We start from the raw sequence: 19847 nt of genomic DNA, 5'->3' as shown, positions 1-19847 counted from the left end.
AACAATGCACTGAATAACAAATTGAAGAGTTTTCAGATATACTGCATTATGTTCATATACAGCATTATGTTCCTAAGAAGCCAGAACTTCAAGTGACCTTCCTCGTTCTTAATATACATTCTATATTTAAATGTTTCTTCTTAAATTGTGATAATATGCCTAAAATTAAGTTCAGTAGCATTAAGTACCATTCATATTATTGTGTAACTAACCATCACTACCATCCTCCATCTCCAGAACTCATCTTGCAAAACAAACTCTGTACCCATTAAGCAATGATTAACTCCCCATTTCCTTCTCCCACCAAGTCCTAGTAACTGCTATTCCACTTTGTTTTTATAAATTGGACTACTCTAAAAACTTCATATAAATGGAATAATGCTGTATTTGTTCTTTTGTACCTGGCCTATTTCACTTAGCATAATGTCCTCAAAGTTCACCCATATTGCAGCATATGTCAGGTTTCTTTGTTTTGTTTCTTAAACAGAGATGAGGCTTTATTCTGTTGTCCATGCTGCTGGACTGGAATGCAGTGGTATGATCACAGCTCACTGCAGCCTCAACCTCCTGGGCTCAAGCAATATTCCTGCCTCAGCCTCTAGAGTAGCTAGGACTACATGCATGCACCAGCACACCTGGCTTTTTTTTTTTTTTTTTTTTTGTGGAGATGGGGTCTCGCTAAGTTGCCCAGGCTGGTCTCAAACTCCTGGACTCAAGCAATCCTCCCGCTTCAGCCTCCCAAAGTGCTGGGATTACAGGCATAAGCCACCCCACCCAGCCCTGCTTTTTAAAGACTGAATTATAGTCCATTATATGTATGTACCACATTTTGTTTCTCCATTCATCCATCAGTGAACACTTGGGTTACTTCCACCTTTCGGCTATTGTTAATACTGCTGTGAACATGGGTACGCAACTACTTCAAGATCCTGCTTTCAATCCTTTTGGGTACATACCCAGAAGTGGAATTGCTAAATCATACAGTAATTCTATTTTTAATTTTTAGAGGAGTTGCCATACTGTTTTCCATAGCAGCCCCATTTTATGTTCCTACCAATAGTGTACAAGAGTTTCAATTTCTCCACATCTTCATCAACACTTCTTATTTTCTGTTTTGATAGTAGCCATCCTAATGGCTGAGGTGGTCAAAATTTGCTTTTTACAAATTTTGAAAATGGGATAATAGCAAATGCCTAGCACAGTGTCTAGAAGATGGTAAATGTTAAGTATCAAAAACTTTTGATAAGAGGTATTAAGTTAAATAAAAGATATTAAGTTAAAATATTTTCTGTCATAAATGGGAAATATATGACTACATTGAAATTTGCCAAATCCCAATAGTGTCTATTATAGATTTCCCTCTATGCAGGCACATCACTGAGTTTTCACTAAGGCATTAGCAAATTACTGATTATGTATTCACCTCCTAAAAGGAATCTGCAGCCGAGCACAGTGGTGCACATCTGTAATCCCAGCTACCCAGAAAGCTGAGACAGGAGGCTTGCTTGAGCCCAGAAGTTTGAGGCAGTAGTGTACTATGATTTTGTCTGGGAATAGCCCCCGCACTCCATCCTGGGCAACATAGTGAGACCTATCTATAAAATAAAAGAATCTGCAATATCAAGGAGGCCCAGAAAATGAAAAGCTTGAACCCAAAGAAACAGGTCACTATTAGTGACATTCCATGTGGGATTGGAGTGGGCCCTAAAGTGATGCTACTTATCAGCTCATGCCTCAGCTCCTATTCTTCTGCTACAGGTGGCCCATCCCCCGAGGGGACTGTGGCACAGATGAGGTCCAAAGCAGGTTTGGTCTTTGCTAGATCTCTAAAGGAAATATAAAGCCAATTTGCTAGACATTTACTTTTCCAAATACATATCAGAATGACTTTAGAAATCGAAGAACCCAGCACTTTACTAACCTTAAACAAACAAGCTCATTCCAATAATTTAGCTTCCAGTCACATATGCAGACCCTAGGCAAAGACTTTTTTGCAGGGAGTGGGACAGATGCTGTACTTTCATTTCTTCCTTGCTGTGGAAATAGACTCTTAAAAAATGTAGAGATGGGGTCTTGCTACATCATCCAGGCTGATCTTAAACTCCTGGCCTCAAGTAATCTTCCCACCTTGGCCTCCCTAAGTGCTGGACTGACAGGCATGAGCTACTATGCCTTGATAATTGTTTAATAGAAGAGTGTGAATGGCGGAGGCAGAAGGTTTGGTGGATCATACAGCCCTACACTCTCTTCAGAAACATCACTGATATTTGCTGTTGAGTCAACCTAGCAACCAATTCTTGTCCCAAAGATATAATACGGTTCAAAAGGCACCTCAGAGACGCCAGTTTCATCTCTTTTCAATGCCCAAAACTAAAGCTTAAAAATATCCATATCTATCAACAGACATGATTTGTAGTGTCTTTATTGTATATTTCATAAAATATAAACACATAAAACTTACGTAACAGATAGTTGTAAACACCCTGTAGTTACTACCCAAGTCACAAAATAGATCAATATTAGCAATTCAGAAGTTTCATATATATATATATCTCCTTACTGATCATAATTGCCTAATTTTTTAATTATTGAGATATAATTCACATACCATAAAATTCATCCCTTTAGAATTTATAATTCAGTGCTTTCTAATATATTCAAGAAGTTGTGCAGCCATCGACACTATGTAATTCCACAACAGTTCCATCACCCTTCAAAAAGAAACCCATGCCCTTTAGCAGTCATTCCCAGCTCCTGGGAACCACTAATCTCCTTTCTGTCTCTATGGCTTTGCCTATTCTAGACAGTTCATATAAATGGAATCATATAATATGTGGCCTTCTGTGTCTGCCTTCTTTCACTTAGCATGTTTTCTAGGTTCATCCATGTTGTAGCATAAATTAGTACTTCATTCCAGTTATGGCTGAATAATACTCCATTGTATGGATATGTCAAAATTTCCTCACCTATTCAATTAATGTACATTTGAGTTTCCACATGTTGACCATTATGAATAATGCTATGAATATTTGTATATAAGTTTTTGTGTGGCCAGGTGCAGTGGCTCATGCCTATAATCCCAGCACTTTGGGAGGCTGAGGCAGGTGGATCACTTGAGGCTAGGAGTTCGAGACCAACCTGGCCAATATGGCAAATTTAAAAGCACAAAAGTTAGCTGGGCATGGTGGCGCTCACCTGTGGTCCCAGGTACTCAGAAGGCTGAGGCCGAGATTGCACCACTGCACTCCAGCCTGGGTGAAAGAGCGAGAATTTGTCTTAAAAGAAAATTTGTGTGAATATGTGTTTTGAATTCTGTTAGGTATATACATAGGAATGGAATTGCTTGAGGATATAGTAACTATACATTTAACTTTGAGGGTCTGCCAAACTGTTTTCCAAAGTGGCTGCACAGTTTTACATTCACACCAGTAGTATATGACAGGTCCAATCTTTTTACACCCTCACTAATACTTGGTATTGTCTGTCTTTTTTATCATAGCCATCCTAGTGGGTGTGAAATGTTATTTCCTTGTAGTTCCCACCCCCGCCGAGACAGAGTCTCACTCTGTTGCCCAGGCTGGAATGTAGTGGTATGATCTCTGCTCACTGCAACCTCCACCTCCTCGGTTCAAGTGATTCTCCCTCCTCAGCCTCCTGAGTAGCTGGGACTACAGGCGTGTGCCACCACATCCGGCTAATTTTTGTATTTTTTAGTAGAGATGGAGTTTCACCATGTTAATCAGGCTGGTCTCGAACTCCTGACCTCAAATGATCTGCCCACCTCAGCCTCCCAAAGTACTGGGATTACAGGTGTGAGCTGCCACGCCCGGCCATTGTAGTTTTTAATTTGCATTTCTGTAATAACTAATGTGTTATTGCCCATTTGTATAAATTATTTGGAGAAGTGGCTAATTAAATCTATTGCTAATTTTTAAATTGGGTGGTCTTTTTACAGTTGTTATTTTATTTATGTTTACTGAACACTACAATCCTACCAGGTATACGATTTGCAAATATTTTGCCCATTCTATGGGCAGTCTTTTTACCTTCTTTTTTTTGTTTTCCATTACATTGATGAAGTCTTTCCACTTTCTTTTTTTTTTTTTTTTTTTTTTTTGAGACGGAGTCTCGCTCTGTCACCCAGGCTGGGGTGCAGTGGCCAGATCTCAGCTCACTGCAAGCTCCGCCTCCCGGGTTTACGCCATTCTCCTGCTTCAGCCTCCCGAGTAGCTGGGACTACAGGCGCCCACCACCTCGCCTAGCTAGTTTTTTGTATTTTTTTTTTTAGTAGAGACGGGGTTTCACCGTGTTAGCCAGGATGGTCTCGATCTCCTGACCTCGTGATCCGCCCGTCTCGGCCTCCCAAAGTGCTGGGATTACAGGTTTGAGCCACCGCGCCCGGCCCTTTCCACTTTCTTGATAGTGCTCTTTGAAACATAGATATATTTAATTTAGGTAAGTCCAGTTTAATTTTTGTCATTTGTGATTTTGGTAGGATATCTAAGAAACCAACACCTAACCCAAGGTCACAAAAATCCAGTCCTATGTTCTCTAACAGTTATATGGTTTCAGCATTACATTTAGGACTTTGGTCCATTTTGAGTTAATTTTCATATATGGTGTGAGATAGGGAATTTTTTTTTTTTTTTTTTTTTTTTTGTATGTGGATATCCAGTTATCCCAGCACCATTCACTGAAGACTATTCTTTCCTTACTGATTTGTGTTGGTCAAATAAAGACAACCTTGTGAGTGGACAATTTTAGGAAACCACCAGACCAGTCAAATGGCAATTTTCTGGGGATGGTCTATGAGGAGTATTAACTCTGTTCTCCCTTTTCCAGTAACTGCCAGCCTCCTGGTTTCACTGTGATTGCAGGCTATTGGTTGTCCAGGCTACAGCTGATCTGGGAAAAGGCAGCATGGGAACAGGGCAAGTTAAAATGCCACAAATCTTAACGTTCTTACGGAGATTCAACGTTTTTCCTGAATAAATGCTCCCCAGATTGCTGCAAGCCTTTGGTTAATTTCCAGAGTTCTGAAAAAGCTGATTCTGATCATTTTTGCCAGTGTTCTTGATATAATTTGGCTCTGTGTTCCCACCCAAATCTCATGTTGAATTGTAATCCCCAATGTTGGAGGTCTGGCCTGGTGGGAGGTGATTGGATCATGGGGGTTGTTTCTAATGGTTTAGCACCATCTCCCTAGTGCTGTCTCATGATAGAGTTCTCATGAGATCCGGTTAAAAGTGTGTAGCACCTCCCTCTTCTCTCTCTTCCTCCTGGTCCCGCCATATAAGACGTGCTTGCTTCCCCTTCACCTTCCGCCATGATTATAATTCTCCTAGGGCCTCCCCAGAAAAGAAGCCTGTACAGCCTGCAGAACCATGAGTCAATTAAACCTCTTTTCTTTTAAATTACCCAGTCTCAGGTGTGTCTTTACAGAAGTACAAGAACAGACTAATACAGTTCTCATTCCTTTTTTGGAGGCCCTACACCACCATTTTCAATGGTGTCATTATACAGTATTTTAAAACAACACAGATTTCCCATTAAAATGCAAATTTCTCACTTTTCTTGAAAAACTGGAGAAAAGAGTACAAGGCCTACTCCTTCTCACATGGTAACAGGTGGCTAGAGTTCACAAATTACCATGGTTCTCAGAGCTAACCAAAATCATGTGCAGATATACTGCTCCTCAGCCTTGCCAGAGCAATGCCTTTTCATTTCTCTTTAGGTCCTCTTAAGCCCAGGAGTTCGGGACCAGTCTGGGCAACATAGTGAGACCCTGGCTCTACGAAAGAAAAAAAAATTATCCAGGCATACTCGCATGTGTCTGTAGTCCCAGCTACTCAAGAGGCTAAAGTGGGAGGATCGCTTGAGTCCAGGAGGTTGAGACTGCAGTAGGCTGTGACTATGCCACTGCAGTCCAGCCTGAGTGACAGAGTGAGACCCTCTCTCAAAGAAAAATAAAAGATGGCTGGGAGCAGTGGCTCACTCCTGTAATCCCAGCACTTTGGGAGGCCTATATGGGCGGATCACCTGAGGTCAGGAATTCGAGACCAGCCTGGCCAACATGGTGAAACCCTGTCTCTACTAAAAATACAAAAATTAGGCCGGGCGCGGTGGCTCAAGCCTGTAATCCCAGCACTTTGGGAGGCCGAGACGGGCGGATCACAAGGTCAGGAGATCAAGACCATCCTGGCTAACCCGGTGAAACCCCGTCTCTACTAAAAAATACAAAAATCTAGCCGGGCGAGGTGGCGGGCGCCTGTAGTCCCAGCTACTCGGGAGGCTCAGGCAGGAGAATGGCGTGAACCCGGGAGGCGGAGCTTGCAGTGAGCTGAGATCCGGCCACTGCACTCCAGCCTGGGCGACAGAGTGAAACTCCGCCTCAAAAAAAGAAAAAAAAAAAAAAAAAAAAAAAAATACAAAAATTAGCCAGGCACAGTGGCAGGCACCTGTAATCCCAGCTACTCGTTGAGGTTGAGGTTGAGTCAGAAGAATTGCTTGAACCCGGGAGGCAGAGGTTGCAGTGAGCCAAGATCGCACCACTGCACTCCAGCCTGGTGACACAGCGAGACTCCGTCTCAAAAAAAAAAAAAAAAAAGGAAAGGTTACCTGAGAGAACTATTGAGTGTCCTTAGTAAGCTCAAGGAAATAAAACAAGCCCAGGCACTAAGTCAAATACATTCATTTGAGAGAAAACAGGAAGTTTAACTCATGCTATGTTAACACCAGCAGCCTGTGACATCAGAGCAAAGGCAAGGAACAAAGGGATTGTGAAAGTTACCTTTCCATGAGTCTCTCCTTCGAAATTTGACCCATGCTGTTTATTTGAAAGTGCTCAAAACACTCAAGTTATTTTGGTACTGTTTAGGAATAGAGCAATTGAAATGTCTCTTGGTACTTTTCTCCAACATATTCCAGGAGATTAGCCAAAACCACATGCTAGAAATCTGCTGAGAGCCACAGTTTTATTTAATAGGCTATGAGATTCTATTTCAGACTGCTGGTGATACTGAGCTACCAATCAGCTACACAGTAAGGATATAATTGTACAATTAAATATATCTGAGGAAAAAGTCAAAGGGAAAGCCACATAAACTGAAACTTCACCACTACTTTAGGTTAGAGTTTAGAGAGGAAGCAGTAGAGGGAGTAGTATTTGCAGGAGAATGGCTTCCCCTGCACTGGAGTGGAAAAATACCAAGAGCTGTGACAGGAAAGGAAGTCTACAAAGCATGAGTAAGAGAAGCTGCTACAAATGTGCCCTTCCCCCTCATTCAGCAGCCTCAGCTGATTATTATAGAGGTCTCCTCCAGAGGAGACTGAAACCGCTTCTTGTCAGGAGTCTCTTGTGGCAGAACCTACAGATGGTAGAGCAATTGGAGCAATGCTTGGCCAAGTTCAGATGGACTGCAGAGATGTCTCCCGGATTTAAAAATAGTGATAACCAGAGATTGTCGTCTTCAGTGTAAAATTATTCTTTTAAAAAGGCAATGTGTACGAGCTATTTTAAGAGACAGTATGCTCATTTATAGGCGGGAATAAAAACCTCCTTCCATTAGGTAACTTGCGACACATTAAAAGAAGACTAAATCTTAGTAGTTTGTCTTTAATCTTCGGTGGTGAACTTGGAGAGTTATTAAAATGACTAAGAGAGGCCTTAGTAAAGAAGAAACTGCAATTGTTTAATAAAGAAATAAGGTCTGAGTATTGAATCCAAGTCACCATATCCATATGTAGGTGGAGGTAAATGAAGGACACCTCAACTCAAGGTGGTTTCAGTGACTTCATTATTCCTGTCTTTTGGAAGGAGATGACTTCACTTGGACTGGACTTATGACCAGCAGATAAGATTTCAGAGTAACAGTGGGGAGTTAACTTAGTTTCTGTGTTATTATCTCCATAATCTCCGTGCTGCCTCACATTTTGCTCTTATATCACCGGAAAAGGTATGTGAATGATCCAAACATAAACAGAGCAAATGGCCTTGAACGGAGGCTAGAAACATTTAGATTGGATATAAAGAAGAACCTTCCTGCCATAAATGTATTTATTTATTTGAGATGGAGTCTCACTCTGTTGCCCAGGCTAGAGTGCAGTGGCACAATTTTGGCTCACTGCAACCTTTGCCTCCCAGGTTCAAGCAATTCTTCTGTCTCAGGCTCCTGAGTAGCTGGGACTACAGGTGCATGCTACTATGCCTAATTTTTGTATTTTTAGTAGAGAAGGGATTTCACCATATTGGTCAGGCTGGTCTCGAACTCCTGACCTCAGGTGATCCACCCACCTCAGCCTCCCAAAGTGCTGGGATTACAGGCATGAACTACTGTGCCCTGCTTATAAAGGTATTCAAATTTGGTGCTGTTACTAAAAGAAGGGTTCTCTCTTACTATAGAAATGGCATTTATAGCTGGGCACAGTGGCTCACACCTATAATCCCAGCACTTTGGGAAGCTGAGGTGGGCGGATCACCTGAGATCAGGAGTTCAAGACCAGCCTGACCAACATGGTGAAACCCCATGTCGACTAAAAATACAAAAATTAGCCAGGTGTAGTGGCACACACCTGTAATTCCAGCTACTTGGGAGGAGAATCGCTTCAACCCAGAAGGTGGAGGTTTCAGTGAGCCAAGATTGCACCATTGCACTCCAGCCTAGGTGATGGAACAAGACTCCATGTCAAAAAAAAAAAGACAAAAAAGAACTCGGAAAACACAGATCTAAGCCTATTAGTTCTATAAGATCAATGACTCTGTAAGACCTATATTACTGCTTCCAGTAATAAAGATATTAACCCTAGAGAGGAAATAATTTGAAGACAGGAAACTAGTGAGACTGACAAATCATAAGCATCTCAAGATTGAGTTAGGAAAATGGAATTTTAAGGGGAAAGGTTGACTATGCAGTTGAAGCTGGAGTTAGTGTTCTTAGCATCACTTGCATTCACTGGCGGCTGTTCAGACCTTGCCTCACTCTACCGCCTTGCCTTTCAACACACTCTCTATTGCACGAGGACTTTCCCTGATGACTCCTTGATAGATCTTAAGCTGTAGATGGAATCCACAGGAGGATGCCGGATGTGGCAGACTGTTCCCAAACACAAAGCTGTGTGGTCCCTGGATGTCAGAGAAAAAGATTCTGAAGTACTCTATTACTAGTCCTGCACTGATATCTAAAAATCTAACCACTTACCCAGACTGGAGAGCCTTTTCATCAAGCCAGCTTCTCTTATGGCAGCGGGACCATGCTCCACTCCTTTTCTTTTCTGTCAATCACAAAAATTACAGTTAGAGGTAGAGAAGATGACTGAAAAAACCACTTTGGTACACTTAGTTCCCAGCAGGTTCCTCTGAAAACCTGTGACAGCATCAGCCCTTCCATCTATGACTGTCCTTCTAACTCCATTGTTGGAATCACATCAGCTGCCCAAGCCAAGACGGGAGAGGCTGAGCCAGGTTAGGATCCGGGAACTAGGCGTGTGTGGGGCTGGCTGGGGCCAGAGACCAGGCTTCTAGAAGACTGAGCGCTCCCGACTGCAGGTTTCCTTCATTGAAGAGAACAAAACAGCTCCTCCCGGCCTCCCGCGCTGGAGAGGCCAGCTCCAATTTCCCTCCCAGTTAAATAAAGCTCATTCTGAGTGAATGGATCCAGAAGACTTAAATCCTCGGTCGCTCCCTTTAACCTCCTCCATCGATTCTCCACTGGGGATTCTGGCCAGTTTCGCCTCCTCCAGCCCCTCCAAGGAATCCTCCCCCTCATTCTCTCCCCTCTATCACCCCAAGCTGCATCCACCGTTTTCTCGGTCTTTCTGGGGAGGCCGCAGAAACTCGCCCTCATCCCAAACAGGGTGGCCTCCACCCCTCCCTCCCTCTCCATCCTCTGTCGGGGAAAGTCCCACACGCTCCCACGGTGCCCAATCGCGGGAACCCGCCATCTCTTCACCTCGCCTTTTCTCCCCATCCTCTCCTCGCCTCCCGGTCCCCCGCACCCCACCGCCTCCTTCTCCAGGTTCTGGGGGGCGGAGGATCCTGCCCGGCGGTGCCAGGTGCCAGTTCTCACCTGCCCTTGTGAGAACGGGGCTCCTATCACAGCCACAGAGTGGACGGATTTCTTCAGGATGGAATGCACTCGCTTCTGGAGGAGACGCGAGAGGCTGCCCCTTAGGGACATGATCCGTGGCACTGAGTATCTCCAAGGCAAAGACTCAGGAGGGCTGGAAGCCGGGAGTGAGCGCCACCGCCGGTCGCTGCGCCTACCTACTCGCTCCAGCCTCCGCCCCGCCCCGTGACGTCACCGCCACATTGTCTCCGCCCCGACCCCGCCGCCCGCGCCTCCAACCAGCCCCCGGCACACCTTCGCAGGCCCCGCCCACCGCTCTGCAGGGCTGGGACATGCCTTCGATGACGTCACCCCACGCTGGCCTGGGCTCTCCGGCCAGGGACTTGCCCCTGCCTCTGACGCCAGAAGGCCAATATCCAGGTCTGGCCAGTAAGAGCGGTGACCAACAGGTGTGTCCCTTCGCGGGAGGCGGCCGGCCCCTGCCAGGTTCCTGAACTTGGCGGAACGCAGGAATCAACACGAATCTCCACGCCCGGCTGATGCTGACTCTACCGATGGGCTGGCTGGGTCGGGCCTGGTCTGACCAGACCCCACGTGAGTGCCCTGCCTAGTCAAAACCAGCATCCATCTTCGTTCTGTCTCAAAGCTCAACGCCCAGGAAACACTCTTAGACTTTGGGCATCAGTGAAATTTAGATTTGGAGATATAATATAGATGAGAGCTCTCCGAGCCGGGCACGTTTATAAAGAGCCGTCTACCTTAGGTATTTTGAATGAAAGAGGTTAGGATTTACAAAGCAATTACCTTCTAAATGTTTTTAATTCTTTACCTGAATAACGGGAGCGCTGGTTATTAAAAAGCAAATATAGCAACGTATTTAGACTATTTCTAAGTTTGGGGTAGGCTAAAGAGCTGAAAGTACTAAGTAACTACTTAGAGTTTTAACAACTAATAATAATTTAATAATACTCAGCATTCCAAGAACTTTACCCCTCCAATTCTATACCACAGGTTACTTTTTAAAGCGAAGAAGACAAGATCAAAGGCATAAGTAATTTTGCCACAGCCACATAGCTTGTAAGTGGCAGAGCTGACTCCACATTCCAAGTTCTTAATCGACACACCATGGCATGCACGAATCTAGACATTATTTCTACCTAATTAATGTTTTACATAAACACCTGAAATTTATTTCACCTGATGTCAATTTACACACTGCTTTCCAAAATAGTTCAGAGGTCTCCATGGCAACACCATAACTCCAAAGGAGCTTTAGTACCTTAAGGCATTTTATTTTTAGAGGCTCTGTTGTGTACTGTGTCCCCCTGCTGGTTTAACAATGCTGTCTTTGAGGCCTTAGCAAAATAACTGCTGTAAGTCAGTGGTTCTAAAAGTGTGGTCCCAGACCAGCAGCATCAGCATCACCTGGATACAGCATCAAGAAGAAACCGGCTGCACACCGTGACTCACCCCTGTAATTAGAGCACTTTGGAAGGCCAAGGCAGAGGATCTCCTGAGTCCAGGAGTTTGAGACCAGCCTGGGCAGCATAGTGAGATGCTGACTGTACCAGAGATTTAAAAAAAAAAAAAAAAAAAAAAAAAAAGGCTGAGTGTGGTGGCATGTGCCTATGGCCCCAGCTATTGGGAAGCTAAAGTGGGAGGATCTCTTGAGCCCAGGAAGTCGAGGCTTCAGTGAGCCATGATCACACCACTGCACCTCAGCCTGGGTGACAGAGTGACACCCTGTCTCAAAAACAAAAATAAATAAAAAGCAAGAAACTTCTTGCTTCTGAAGCACCTGTTATGGGTCACCAGATACTTGTTAGAAGTGCAAATTCTTGGGCCCCACCCCCAAATGTACAGAATCAGTAACTCCAGGGGCAGGGCACCAGTAACCTATGTTTTAACAAGCCCTACAGGAATGGGAGGGGGCGTGGTCAGGGATTCAGTCACAGATACATCATACTTGTTCAGTTCACTGAAATTATGTTGATACTTTTGTATTTCTTGCCCATCATCACATTCAATTTTTTCCCTTTTACTATGTTTTCTGAAGTTGATACTGGCACAGGTTGCCTCAGGGCTTCCTGTGCTACTGCAAAAACGTCTTGCTTCCACTGGGTGAGGTGACTCACGCCTGTAATCCCAGCACTTTGGGAGGCCGAGGCGGGCGGATCACCTGAGGTCAGGAGCTCGAGACCAACCTAGCCAACATGGTGAAACCCCGTCTCTACTAAAAACCCAAAAATCAGTCGGGCATGGTGGCGCACGCCTGTAATCCCAGCTACTCAGAAGGCTGAGGCAGGATAATCGCTTGAACTCGGGGGACGGAGGTTGCAGTGAGCCGAGTTCGCGCCATTCCATCTCAAAACAAAAACAAAAAACAAACTGTGGATTTGCTTGTTTTTAGACAGGGTCTTGCTCTGCCGCACAGGTTAGAGAGCAGTGGCATGATCTCGGCTCACTGCAACCTCGACCTCCCAGGCTCAAGCGATCCTCCCACCTTGGCCTCTCAAAGTGCTGGACTACAGGCGGGAGCCTACGCGCCCGTTCTAAAAACGGTTTTAATCCGTCCGCTGAACTATTGCCCCCGACGGGCTTTGTTCGAAGACAATTACAGAAGCCAGGTCAAGGCCGGCCGGGATGAATTCACAGTCATCAGCCCCACGCAGGGCTCTCGGCACGCAACTGAGGCTGCGCAGGCTTAGGGCGGGGCATGGTGACGCGGCTGCCGGAAGCGGGTCTGGAGCCGGCGAGACGCCTAGGGCTGGCGATCGCTGTGAAGCGCGGCGCGGTGCGGTGCGGACGGCCGAGTGGGGGCGTCATGGAGGATGAGCGGAGCTTTTCGGATATCTGCGGCGGCCGCCTGGCCCTGCAGCGCCGCTACTACTCCCCGTCTTGCCGGGAATTCTGCCTTAGCTGCCCTCGGCTCTCGCTGCGTTCGCTTACCGCTGTCACCTGCACGGTGTGGCTGGCGGCCTACGGACTCTTCACCCTCTGCGAGGTAAGGGCAAGTCGGCCCCTCCCCGCGCTCGAAGGAGAGGGTTCGGCTTTGGGAGGGTCTTTGGGATCTTTGGTCGAGCCCAGACCTCTGGTCGGCCTCTCCTACAATGATAGAACAGAAGGGCGGGAACTCACGGGTTCTGGGGACGACATTGCGCTGCTGGACAGCTCTTTAAATGACGTTTAGGCCGGGCGCGGTGGCTCAAGCCTGTAATTCCAGCACTTTGGGAGGCCGAGACGGGCGGATCACGAGGTCAGGAGATCGAGACCATCCTGGCTAACACAGTGAAACCCTGTCTCCACTAAAAAATACAAAAAACTAGCCGGGCGAGGTGGCGGGCGCCTGTAGTCCCAGCTACTCGGGAGGCTGAGGCAGGAGAATGGAGTAAATCCGGGAGGCGGAGCTTGCAGTGAGCCGAGATCTGGCCACTGCACTCCAGCCTGGGCGACAGAGCGAGACTCTGCCTCAAAAAAAAAAAAAAAAAAAAAAAAAAAAAAAAAAAAATGACGTTTAGTGAAGTGTGTGCTCCTGAACAGTACCTTCCCCCTCCGTGGCTGTGCTCTGCTCGGTGGGTTCACTCAGCACACATCTAGTTCTTGCACGACGGTATAAAACTTTAACTTCCATGTGTTCTATGTAGTATAGGCGCGCAGTAATTTAATTCCAGGAGTTCAGGGAACTCTTAAGTGGGTCTTCCTTGTCCATCACTTCTGCTCCTCAAAGTAGTACTGCTAACAATACTTTATGTAGACTTCCACAAACTGTCTTTGCCTCCACAAGTGTGTGTGTTTATCCGTGTGTATAGATAGTGTTAGAGTTCTTCCTAATCTCTGTTTTTCAAGGCAGTTTTTTAACCCTCCGTCCTCCCAAACCCTTCCCCAATTTCAAGTATTTTCTAAAGGATTATGAAATTTTGGACGTGTGTGATATCTGTGCTCAATTTCCAGATTCCTGTTTTCTTTGAGCCTCAATTTTCTACATCTCTAAAATAGAATTCATGCCTGCCATACCAGCTTCATGATATTGTGAGGGTTAAATGCGGTAACTTTGTGACAGCTCTCAAATAAAAAGAATTATCCCAATTGCCCTTTTCGGGATGAGTTCTAGTTTCATATGTAGTGCCTGAATTGAATGTATTATCCCAGAAGTGATCTAATCAGAGCTAACTACAGCAGGGCTATTTATTTCTGTAACTTGGATATTGTTTCCATTACTGCATCCATTAGCTTTTTTGCTGTCAAAGCATGTTTCAGAGCATGGTAATTTAGCATAGAAATATGCAGAATTAAGACTGCCCAAATTGTAGGAAACTGTATCTAACTGTATCTAAACTGTATGTTTGTTCAGGCAAAGGGCTGTACCTCACGCCTGTAATCCCAGCACTTTGGGATGCTGAGGCGGGCGGATCACTTGAGGTCAGGAGTTCGATACCAGCCTGGCCAACATGGTGAAACCACGTCTTTACGAAAAATACAAAAATTAGCTGGGCGTGGTGGCTCACGCTTGTAGTGCCAGCTACTCCGGAGGCTGAGGCGGGAGAATTGCTTGAATCCGGTAGGCGGAGGTAGCAGTGAGCTGAGATCAGGCCACTGCACTCCACCTGGGCAACAGAGGGAGACTCTGTCTCAAAAAAAAAAAAAAAGAAAAAAGAAGAAAGTTTATTCGTAAGTCCGTTAAAATGATGATTAAGTTGATAGCCCCCCTAAAATTTAATTTACAGTACAGTTGAATTTTAGTAGTAGCCTGAGTTCTTTTTTTTTTTTTTTTTTGAGACAGAGTCTCGCTTTGTTGCCCAGGCTGGAGTGCAGTGGCACGATTTTGGCTCACTGCAAGCTCCGCCTACTGGGTTCACACCATTCTCCTGCCTCAGTCTCCTGAATAGCTGGGACTACAGGCACCCGCCACCACACCCGGCTAATTTTTTTGTATTTTTAATAGAGACGGGGTTTCACTGTGTTAGCCAGGGTTTCACTGTGTTAGCCAGGATAGTCTCGATCTCCTGACCTTGTGATCCTCCCGCCTCGGCCTCCCAAAGTGCTGGGATTACAGGCGTGAGCCACCGCGCCCAGCCTAGCCTGAGTTCTTATAGCCTGTGTGTGGTCATGTGAGGAGGAGGAAATAGATATTTATTAAATGCCCACTGAGTGCCAGATGCTTTACTGAATTCCTTACTTTAGCCCTAGAACGAAGAAAACCAAAGCTCACAAAGAGGGGTGAGTTATCCAAAGTCTCAAAGCAGTAAATGGCAGATCTGGGCTTCCAGCCCAGGGCTTTCTGACTCTGAGACCCTTTCTTTTCCTTTATACCATTGTATAGTTGATCTTAGGCAAAATTTAAAAACAAAAATCTGTTTTTGTGCCAGGTCTCTTCTGTACTTATCTCTCTCATCCTGGTGTACTCTGCTTACCCCCATCAAGTACCCCAGGACTCAGTGACCACATCTTCCTTTAAACTCTACTGCAACACTTTCTAAGGGCTCTGTGTGCCAAAATTTCTTACCTTTCCTATTCAAAACTGCTTATGAGAGTAATGAATATCTGGAATGAGGAGAAATCTGATTGAAGGAATTCATTCAAACATACAGCTTAACCCCAACCCAAATGAATATTGAATTGTTTCAATTCTACACAGTAAAATGAAGTTGAAAAAAATGGAGATAGTAGGGCATGGATTGCTCTTATTGGAAAGCTGACATGATCAAATCCTTAAGGATTTACTGTTCTTCATCCCTTCATTCCTTCTTGTTTTTAAGTTCACAGTTCTATTAAAGTTCCAGGTTGTTCCCTTGTTTATTCCAACCTGGAATGTTCTTCCCCCTTCCCTTTCAACTAATTATATTGGTCACTAACCACCACCTCCCCTGCACCAATTAAATCCTAGTTCCTTGGATGTGATGGGATATATTCTTGTGTGCTTTAATGTCTTTTTTTCTTTCTTTCTTTCTTTCTTTTTTTAACTTTTCCTTTGGCACTTATAGTCAGTATCAGAGTGTCCTCCAGAATATTTTCTGTGTATTAATCTTGCCTTTAATAAATCTATAAGGGTCAGGGCTGAATTGTATTCCTCTCCATTCTTCATAATGCTTATTCAGTGCAATTAATTAACTCAAAATTAGATCTTTCTGGATCATCAGAGACCCAGTACTGAATCCCCCATTCATCAGTCAACAAATAATTATCTAGCACAGAGATAAGCAAACTTTTTCTTTCTTTCCTTTTTTTGAGACAGTTTCTCACTCTGTTGCTCAAGCTGGAGTGTAGTGGTACGAATACCCCTCACTGCAGCCTCAGTTTCCTGTACTCAAGCGATCCTCTTATCTCAGCCTCCTGAGTAGCTAGGACTACAGACATGTGCTACCACACCTGGCTAATTTTTGTATTTTTTGTAGAGACAGGGTCTTACTAGGTTGCCCAGGGAGGTCTTGAACTCCTGGCCTCAAGCAATTCCCCCAGCGTTGGCCTCCCAAAGTGTTGGGATTATAGGCGTGAGCCACAATGCCTGGCCCAAACATTTTCATTAAAAGACTAGATAGTAAATATAGCAGATTCTGTGGGGTCTGTCTCACAATATTCTTTTCTTTCTTTCTACAACCCTGTGAAAACTTAAAAATCATTCTTTGCTTGAGATGGGCCAGACAAAACCAGACCACAGGCCCAAATAATTTGCAGATCCCTGATCTAACACTATGGGTTAAATATAAAGAAGTAGAAAGAGACCATCAAAGAAAACCAGAGCTAGTGAGTGGCTGAAGTGGTAAAAAACCAGGTTTTATTCAGGAACTACTACAGTAGGGGAAAAGAGACTTCAGTATAGAATTCCAAATTTCCTCAGTTCTGAATACAGCATGGAAAACTGGAGATTTATAGCCAAGGTGCAGGGTGGGAGTCAGTGGATAGAAAATTACCCAAAGGAAACATCAGGGGCAAGGTGGGATTCTGGCTAAACTGACTTGACAGGATTATTGCTGAAGGCAGGCCAGGCTGATCAAATACCAAGGGTGGGAGTTCTTTCTAAACTGATTCAGCAAGATTCTTGCTACAACTGGGTGGGTAGTGCAGGCCCAACAGAGATGTCAAGGTCAGGGCCTAGAGAGCTTAGAGGAACCTGACTAGAGGTAGATAAAGGAGAGTGTCTTGTCAGTGCAAAGAATATTAAGACACTTCCTGCCCTCAAGGAATGCAGTCCAAAATTACAAAATTTCTTTGATTCTAGGTCATCAATATTTTTTTCCCTGTGCCAGCCTTCTAGGTCATAGCTTTGCCAGGTGCAATGGCTCACGCCTGTAATCCCAGCACTTTGAGAGGTTGAGACGAGTGGATCACCTGAGGTCAGGAGTTCGAGACCAGCTGGGCCAACATAGTGAAACCCCGTCTCTACTAAAAATACAAAAAAAAATTAGCTGGGCGTGGTGGCGGGTGCTTGTAATCCCAGTTACTAGGGAGGCTGAGGCTGGAGAATCGCTTGAACCCAAGAGATGGAGGTTGCAATGAGCCAAGATCACACCACTGCACTCCAGTCAGGGAAACATGAGCAAAACTCTGTCTCGAATGAATGAATGAATGAATGAATGAATGAATGAATGAAGGCAAGCTTCTGGGAAAGAAGATAAAACAATGCCACATGAAAGAAACACACACCAATAGGACAACACATTTTAACTTCAGAAATGTTAAAGATTGTACATTTGTCTTAGAATCAAGGGAATAAATAATATATACCATTTTTTGAGTCCTTAACACATCACTTAGTCAACTGTAAGTAACACAGAACAACTAAAATTGCCTTAAGAGATCAGGACCTTTTCTGTTAACAAGAAGTCATAAGGTAGGAGGGCTCCAGAGTTCACATAGAAACTCATTTGATTCCGGCTCTTGTCATCTTACTGCTGACACCCTTAGTGTGCCCTGCTTGTCCTCCACCTGGTCCTCCAAGTGCAGAAACTGCACTTCCACCCTTAGCGTCCTCTAGTTGTCCTCTACTAGCTCTCCACTGGGTCTGGCAGAGGCCATACTAGTTCCAGGTATCTAAACCTTATGATGAAGGGAACGTCTCTTCTGTAGATTTTTAAAGATGAATTCATGTTTTCCGGAAGCCCCTCCAGCAGATCTCCCCTCACATCTCATTGGCCAGAGTTGCGTCACATGCCCATTTTTAAACCAGTCATTGGCAGAAGGGGTGGGAACCAATCATGATTCACTCACAGTTCAACTGGGGCTGGTGGGTGGCCGTTTATTAGGCAAGCCATAGTATCTGCTACACTGTACTAAGCACTTTGTAATTGTTCAGTCTATGGTTTTGCACTATATACACAGATGGTTCCCAACTTATGATGGTTTGACTTAGGATTTTTTGACTTTAGGATGATGCAGAAACAATACACACGATACTGCAAGTACCCATACAAACATTGTTTTTCACTTTAAAGTATAGCATTGAATAAATTACGTGAGATTTTCCACACGTTACTATAAAATCAGGTTTTGTGTTACATGATTTGCCCAACTGTAGGCTAATGTAAGTGTTCTGAGCACGTTTAAGGTAGGCTAGGCTAAGCTCTGATGCTTGATAGGTGTATTAAGTACACTTTTTAATTTTAGTTTTTCATTTGAGTGCTAGAACTCAATATTAAATGCATTTGCATGGGTTTATCAGGACATAGCTCCCTCCTGTATTCTGCTGAGGGAGTGTGAAAGGAAAAGATTTGGGGTCCTTTTTTTTTTTTTTTTGGAGACGTCTCACTCTGTCACCCAGGCTGGAGTGCAATGGTGCGATCTCGGCTCACTGCAACCTCCACCTCCCTGGTTCAAGTAATCCTCCTGCCTCAGCCTCCGGAGTAGCTGGGACTAGAGGCGCATGCCACACGCCCAGCTAATTTTTGTATTTTTAGTAGAGACGGGGTTTCACCATGTTGGCCAGGATGGTCTCAATCTCTTGACCTTGTGATCCGCCTGCCTTGGCGTCCAGAAGTGCTAGGATTACAGGCTTGAGCCACTACGCCTGGCTGGGTCCTTTCTTTTTTTAAAGATACAGTGTCATATTCTGGTACCCAAGCTAGAGTGCAGTTGTATGATCATAGCTCACTGCACCCTCGAATTCCTGGGCTCAAGTGATCCTCCTGCCTCAGTCTCCCTAGTAGCTGGAATTACAGGTGCAAGCTACTGCATTCAGTTGATTTGGGCCCTTAATTTGGAATTTTGGAAAAAATAGTTTCTGAAATTGCTGTGATGATGGTGGACATTTTGATGATGGAGGTTTTCCCCAGACCTATCCATTTGTTGTCTGGATCTGTTTCACTGTATACTTTTATAGCACCTCAGAACCCAAATAAAAGCAATTTCCTTTTCCTCCATGCATGTTCCCCTCATCTGACAAGAGAAGAAAGGCTTTTTTCCTCTTTGCCTGGAGTTGACTGGTACCACTTGGTAATCTTACTGCCTGTGTCTGGCTCTCTCTTCAGAACAGCATGATCCTCTCTGCTGCCATCTTCATCACCCTCTTAGGTCTGCTTGGTTATCTCCATTTTGTGAAGATTGATCAGGAGACTCTATTAATCATTGATTCCCTTGGCATTCAGATGACTTCATCTTATGCTTCAGGCAAAGAAAGCACTACCTTCATAGAAATGGGCAAGGTCAAGGATATTGTCATCAATGAGGCTATTTACATGGTAAGTATTTAAAAGGTAGTATTACAGTCCTCTCTGGAGGAGGCAGCCAGCCCATGGGGTGTTCCCAGATCTATACCGAGCCTTAATACCTAAAGTACTTGATGTCACAGAA

At 44.6% G+C, this 19847-nt stretch overlaps 2 protein-coding genes across 7 annotated transcripts in view; one reads left to right on the top strand and one right to left on the bottom strand.

Annotated features, from left to right (window-relative positions):
- ARG2 (arginase 2) overlaps positions 1–10270 on the bottom strand; it is a 33633-nt gene extending 23363 nt beyond the window's left edge. Inside the window, exons 1-2 of one of the 2 annotated variants that reach the window (XM_007987077.3) lie at positions 10065–10270; positions 9198–9270 (exon numbers count right to left, since the gene is read on the bottom strand). In XM_007987077.3, the coding sequence (XP_007985268.1) occupies positions 9198–9270; positions 10065–10175 (184 nt within the window). In that variant the 5' untranslated portion in view covers positions 10176–10270. Of the gene's footprint in view, positions 1–9197; positions 9271–10064 lie in introns of those variants that run through there. The other variant, XM_007987079.3, reaches the window with a different exon arrangement.
- A 2508-nt stretch (positions 10271–12778) lies between these two features.
- Positions 12779–19847, top strand: part of PIGH (phosphatidylinositol glycan anchor biosynthesis class H) — a 58432-nt gene continuing 51363 nt past the window's right edge. For 2 of the 5 annotated variants that reach the window (XM_007987069.3, XM_073011099.1), the window contains exons 1-2: positions 12779–13068; positions 19526–19735. In XM_007987069.3, coding sequence (XP_007985260.1) covers positions 12781–13068; positions 19526–19735 — 498 coding nt within the window. In that variant the 5' untranslated portion in view covers positions 12779–12780. The remainder of the gene's footprint in view (positions 13069–19525; positions 19736–19847) is intronic. The other 3 variants (XM_007987071.3, XM_007987067.3, XM_037984680.2) reach the window with 3 other exon arrangements.

This window comes from Chlorocebus sabaeus, chromosome 24 (assembly GCF_047675955.1).
Source record: "Chlorocebus sabaeus isolate Y175 chromosome 24, mChlSab1.0.hap1, whole genome shotgun sequence".
NCBI lineage: Eukaryota > Metazoa > Chordata > Mammalia > Primates > Cercopithecidae > Chlorocebus > Chlorocebus sabaeus.
Note: the sequence above shows the minus strand (reverse complement) of the source record. Positions and strands in the feature narration are given on the sequence as shown.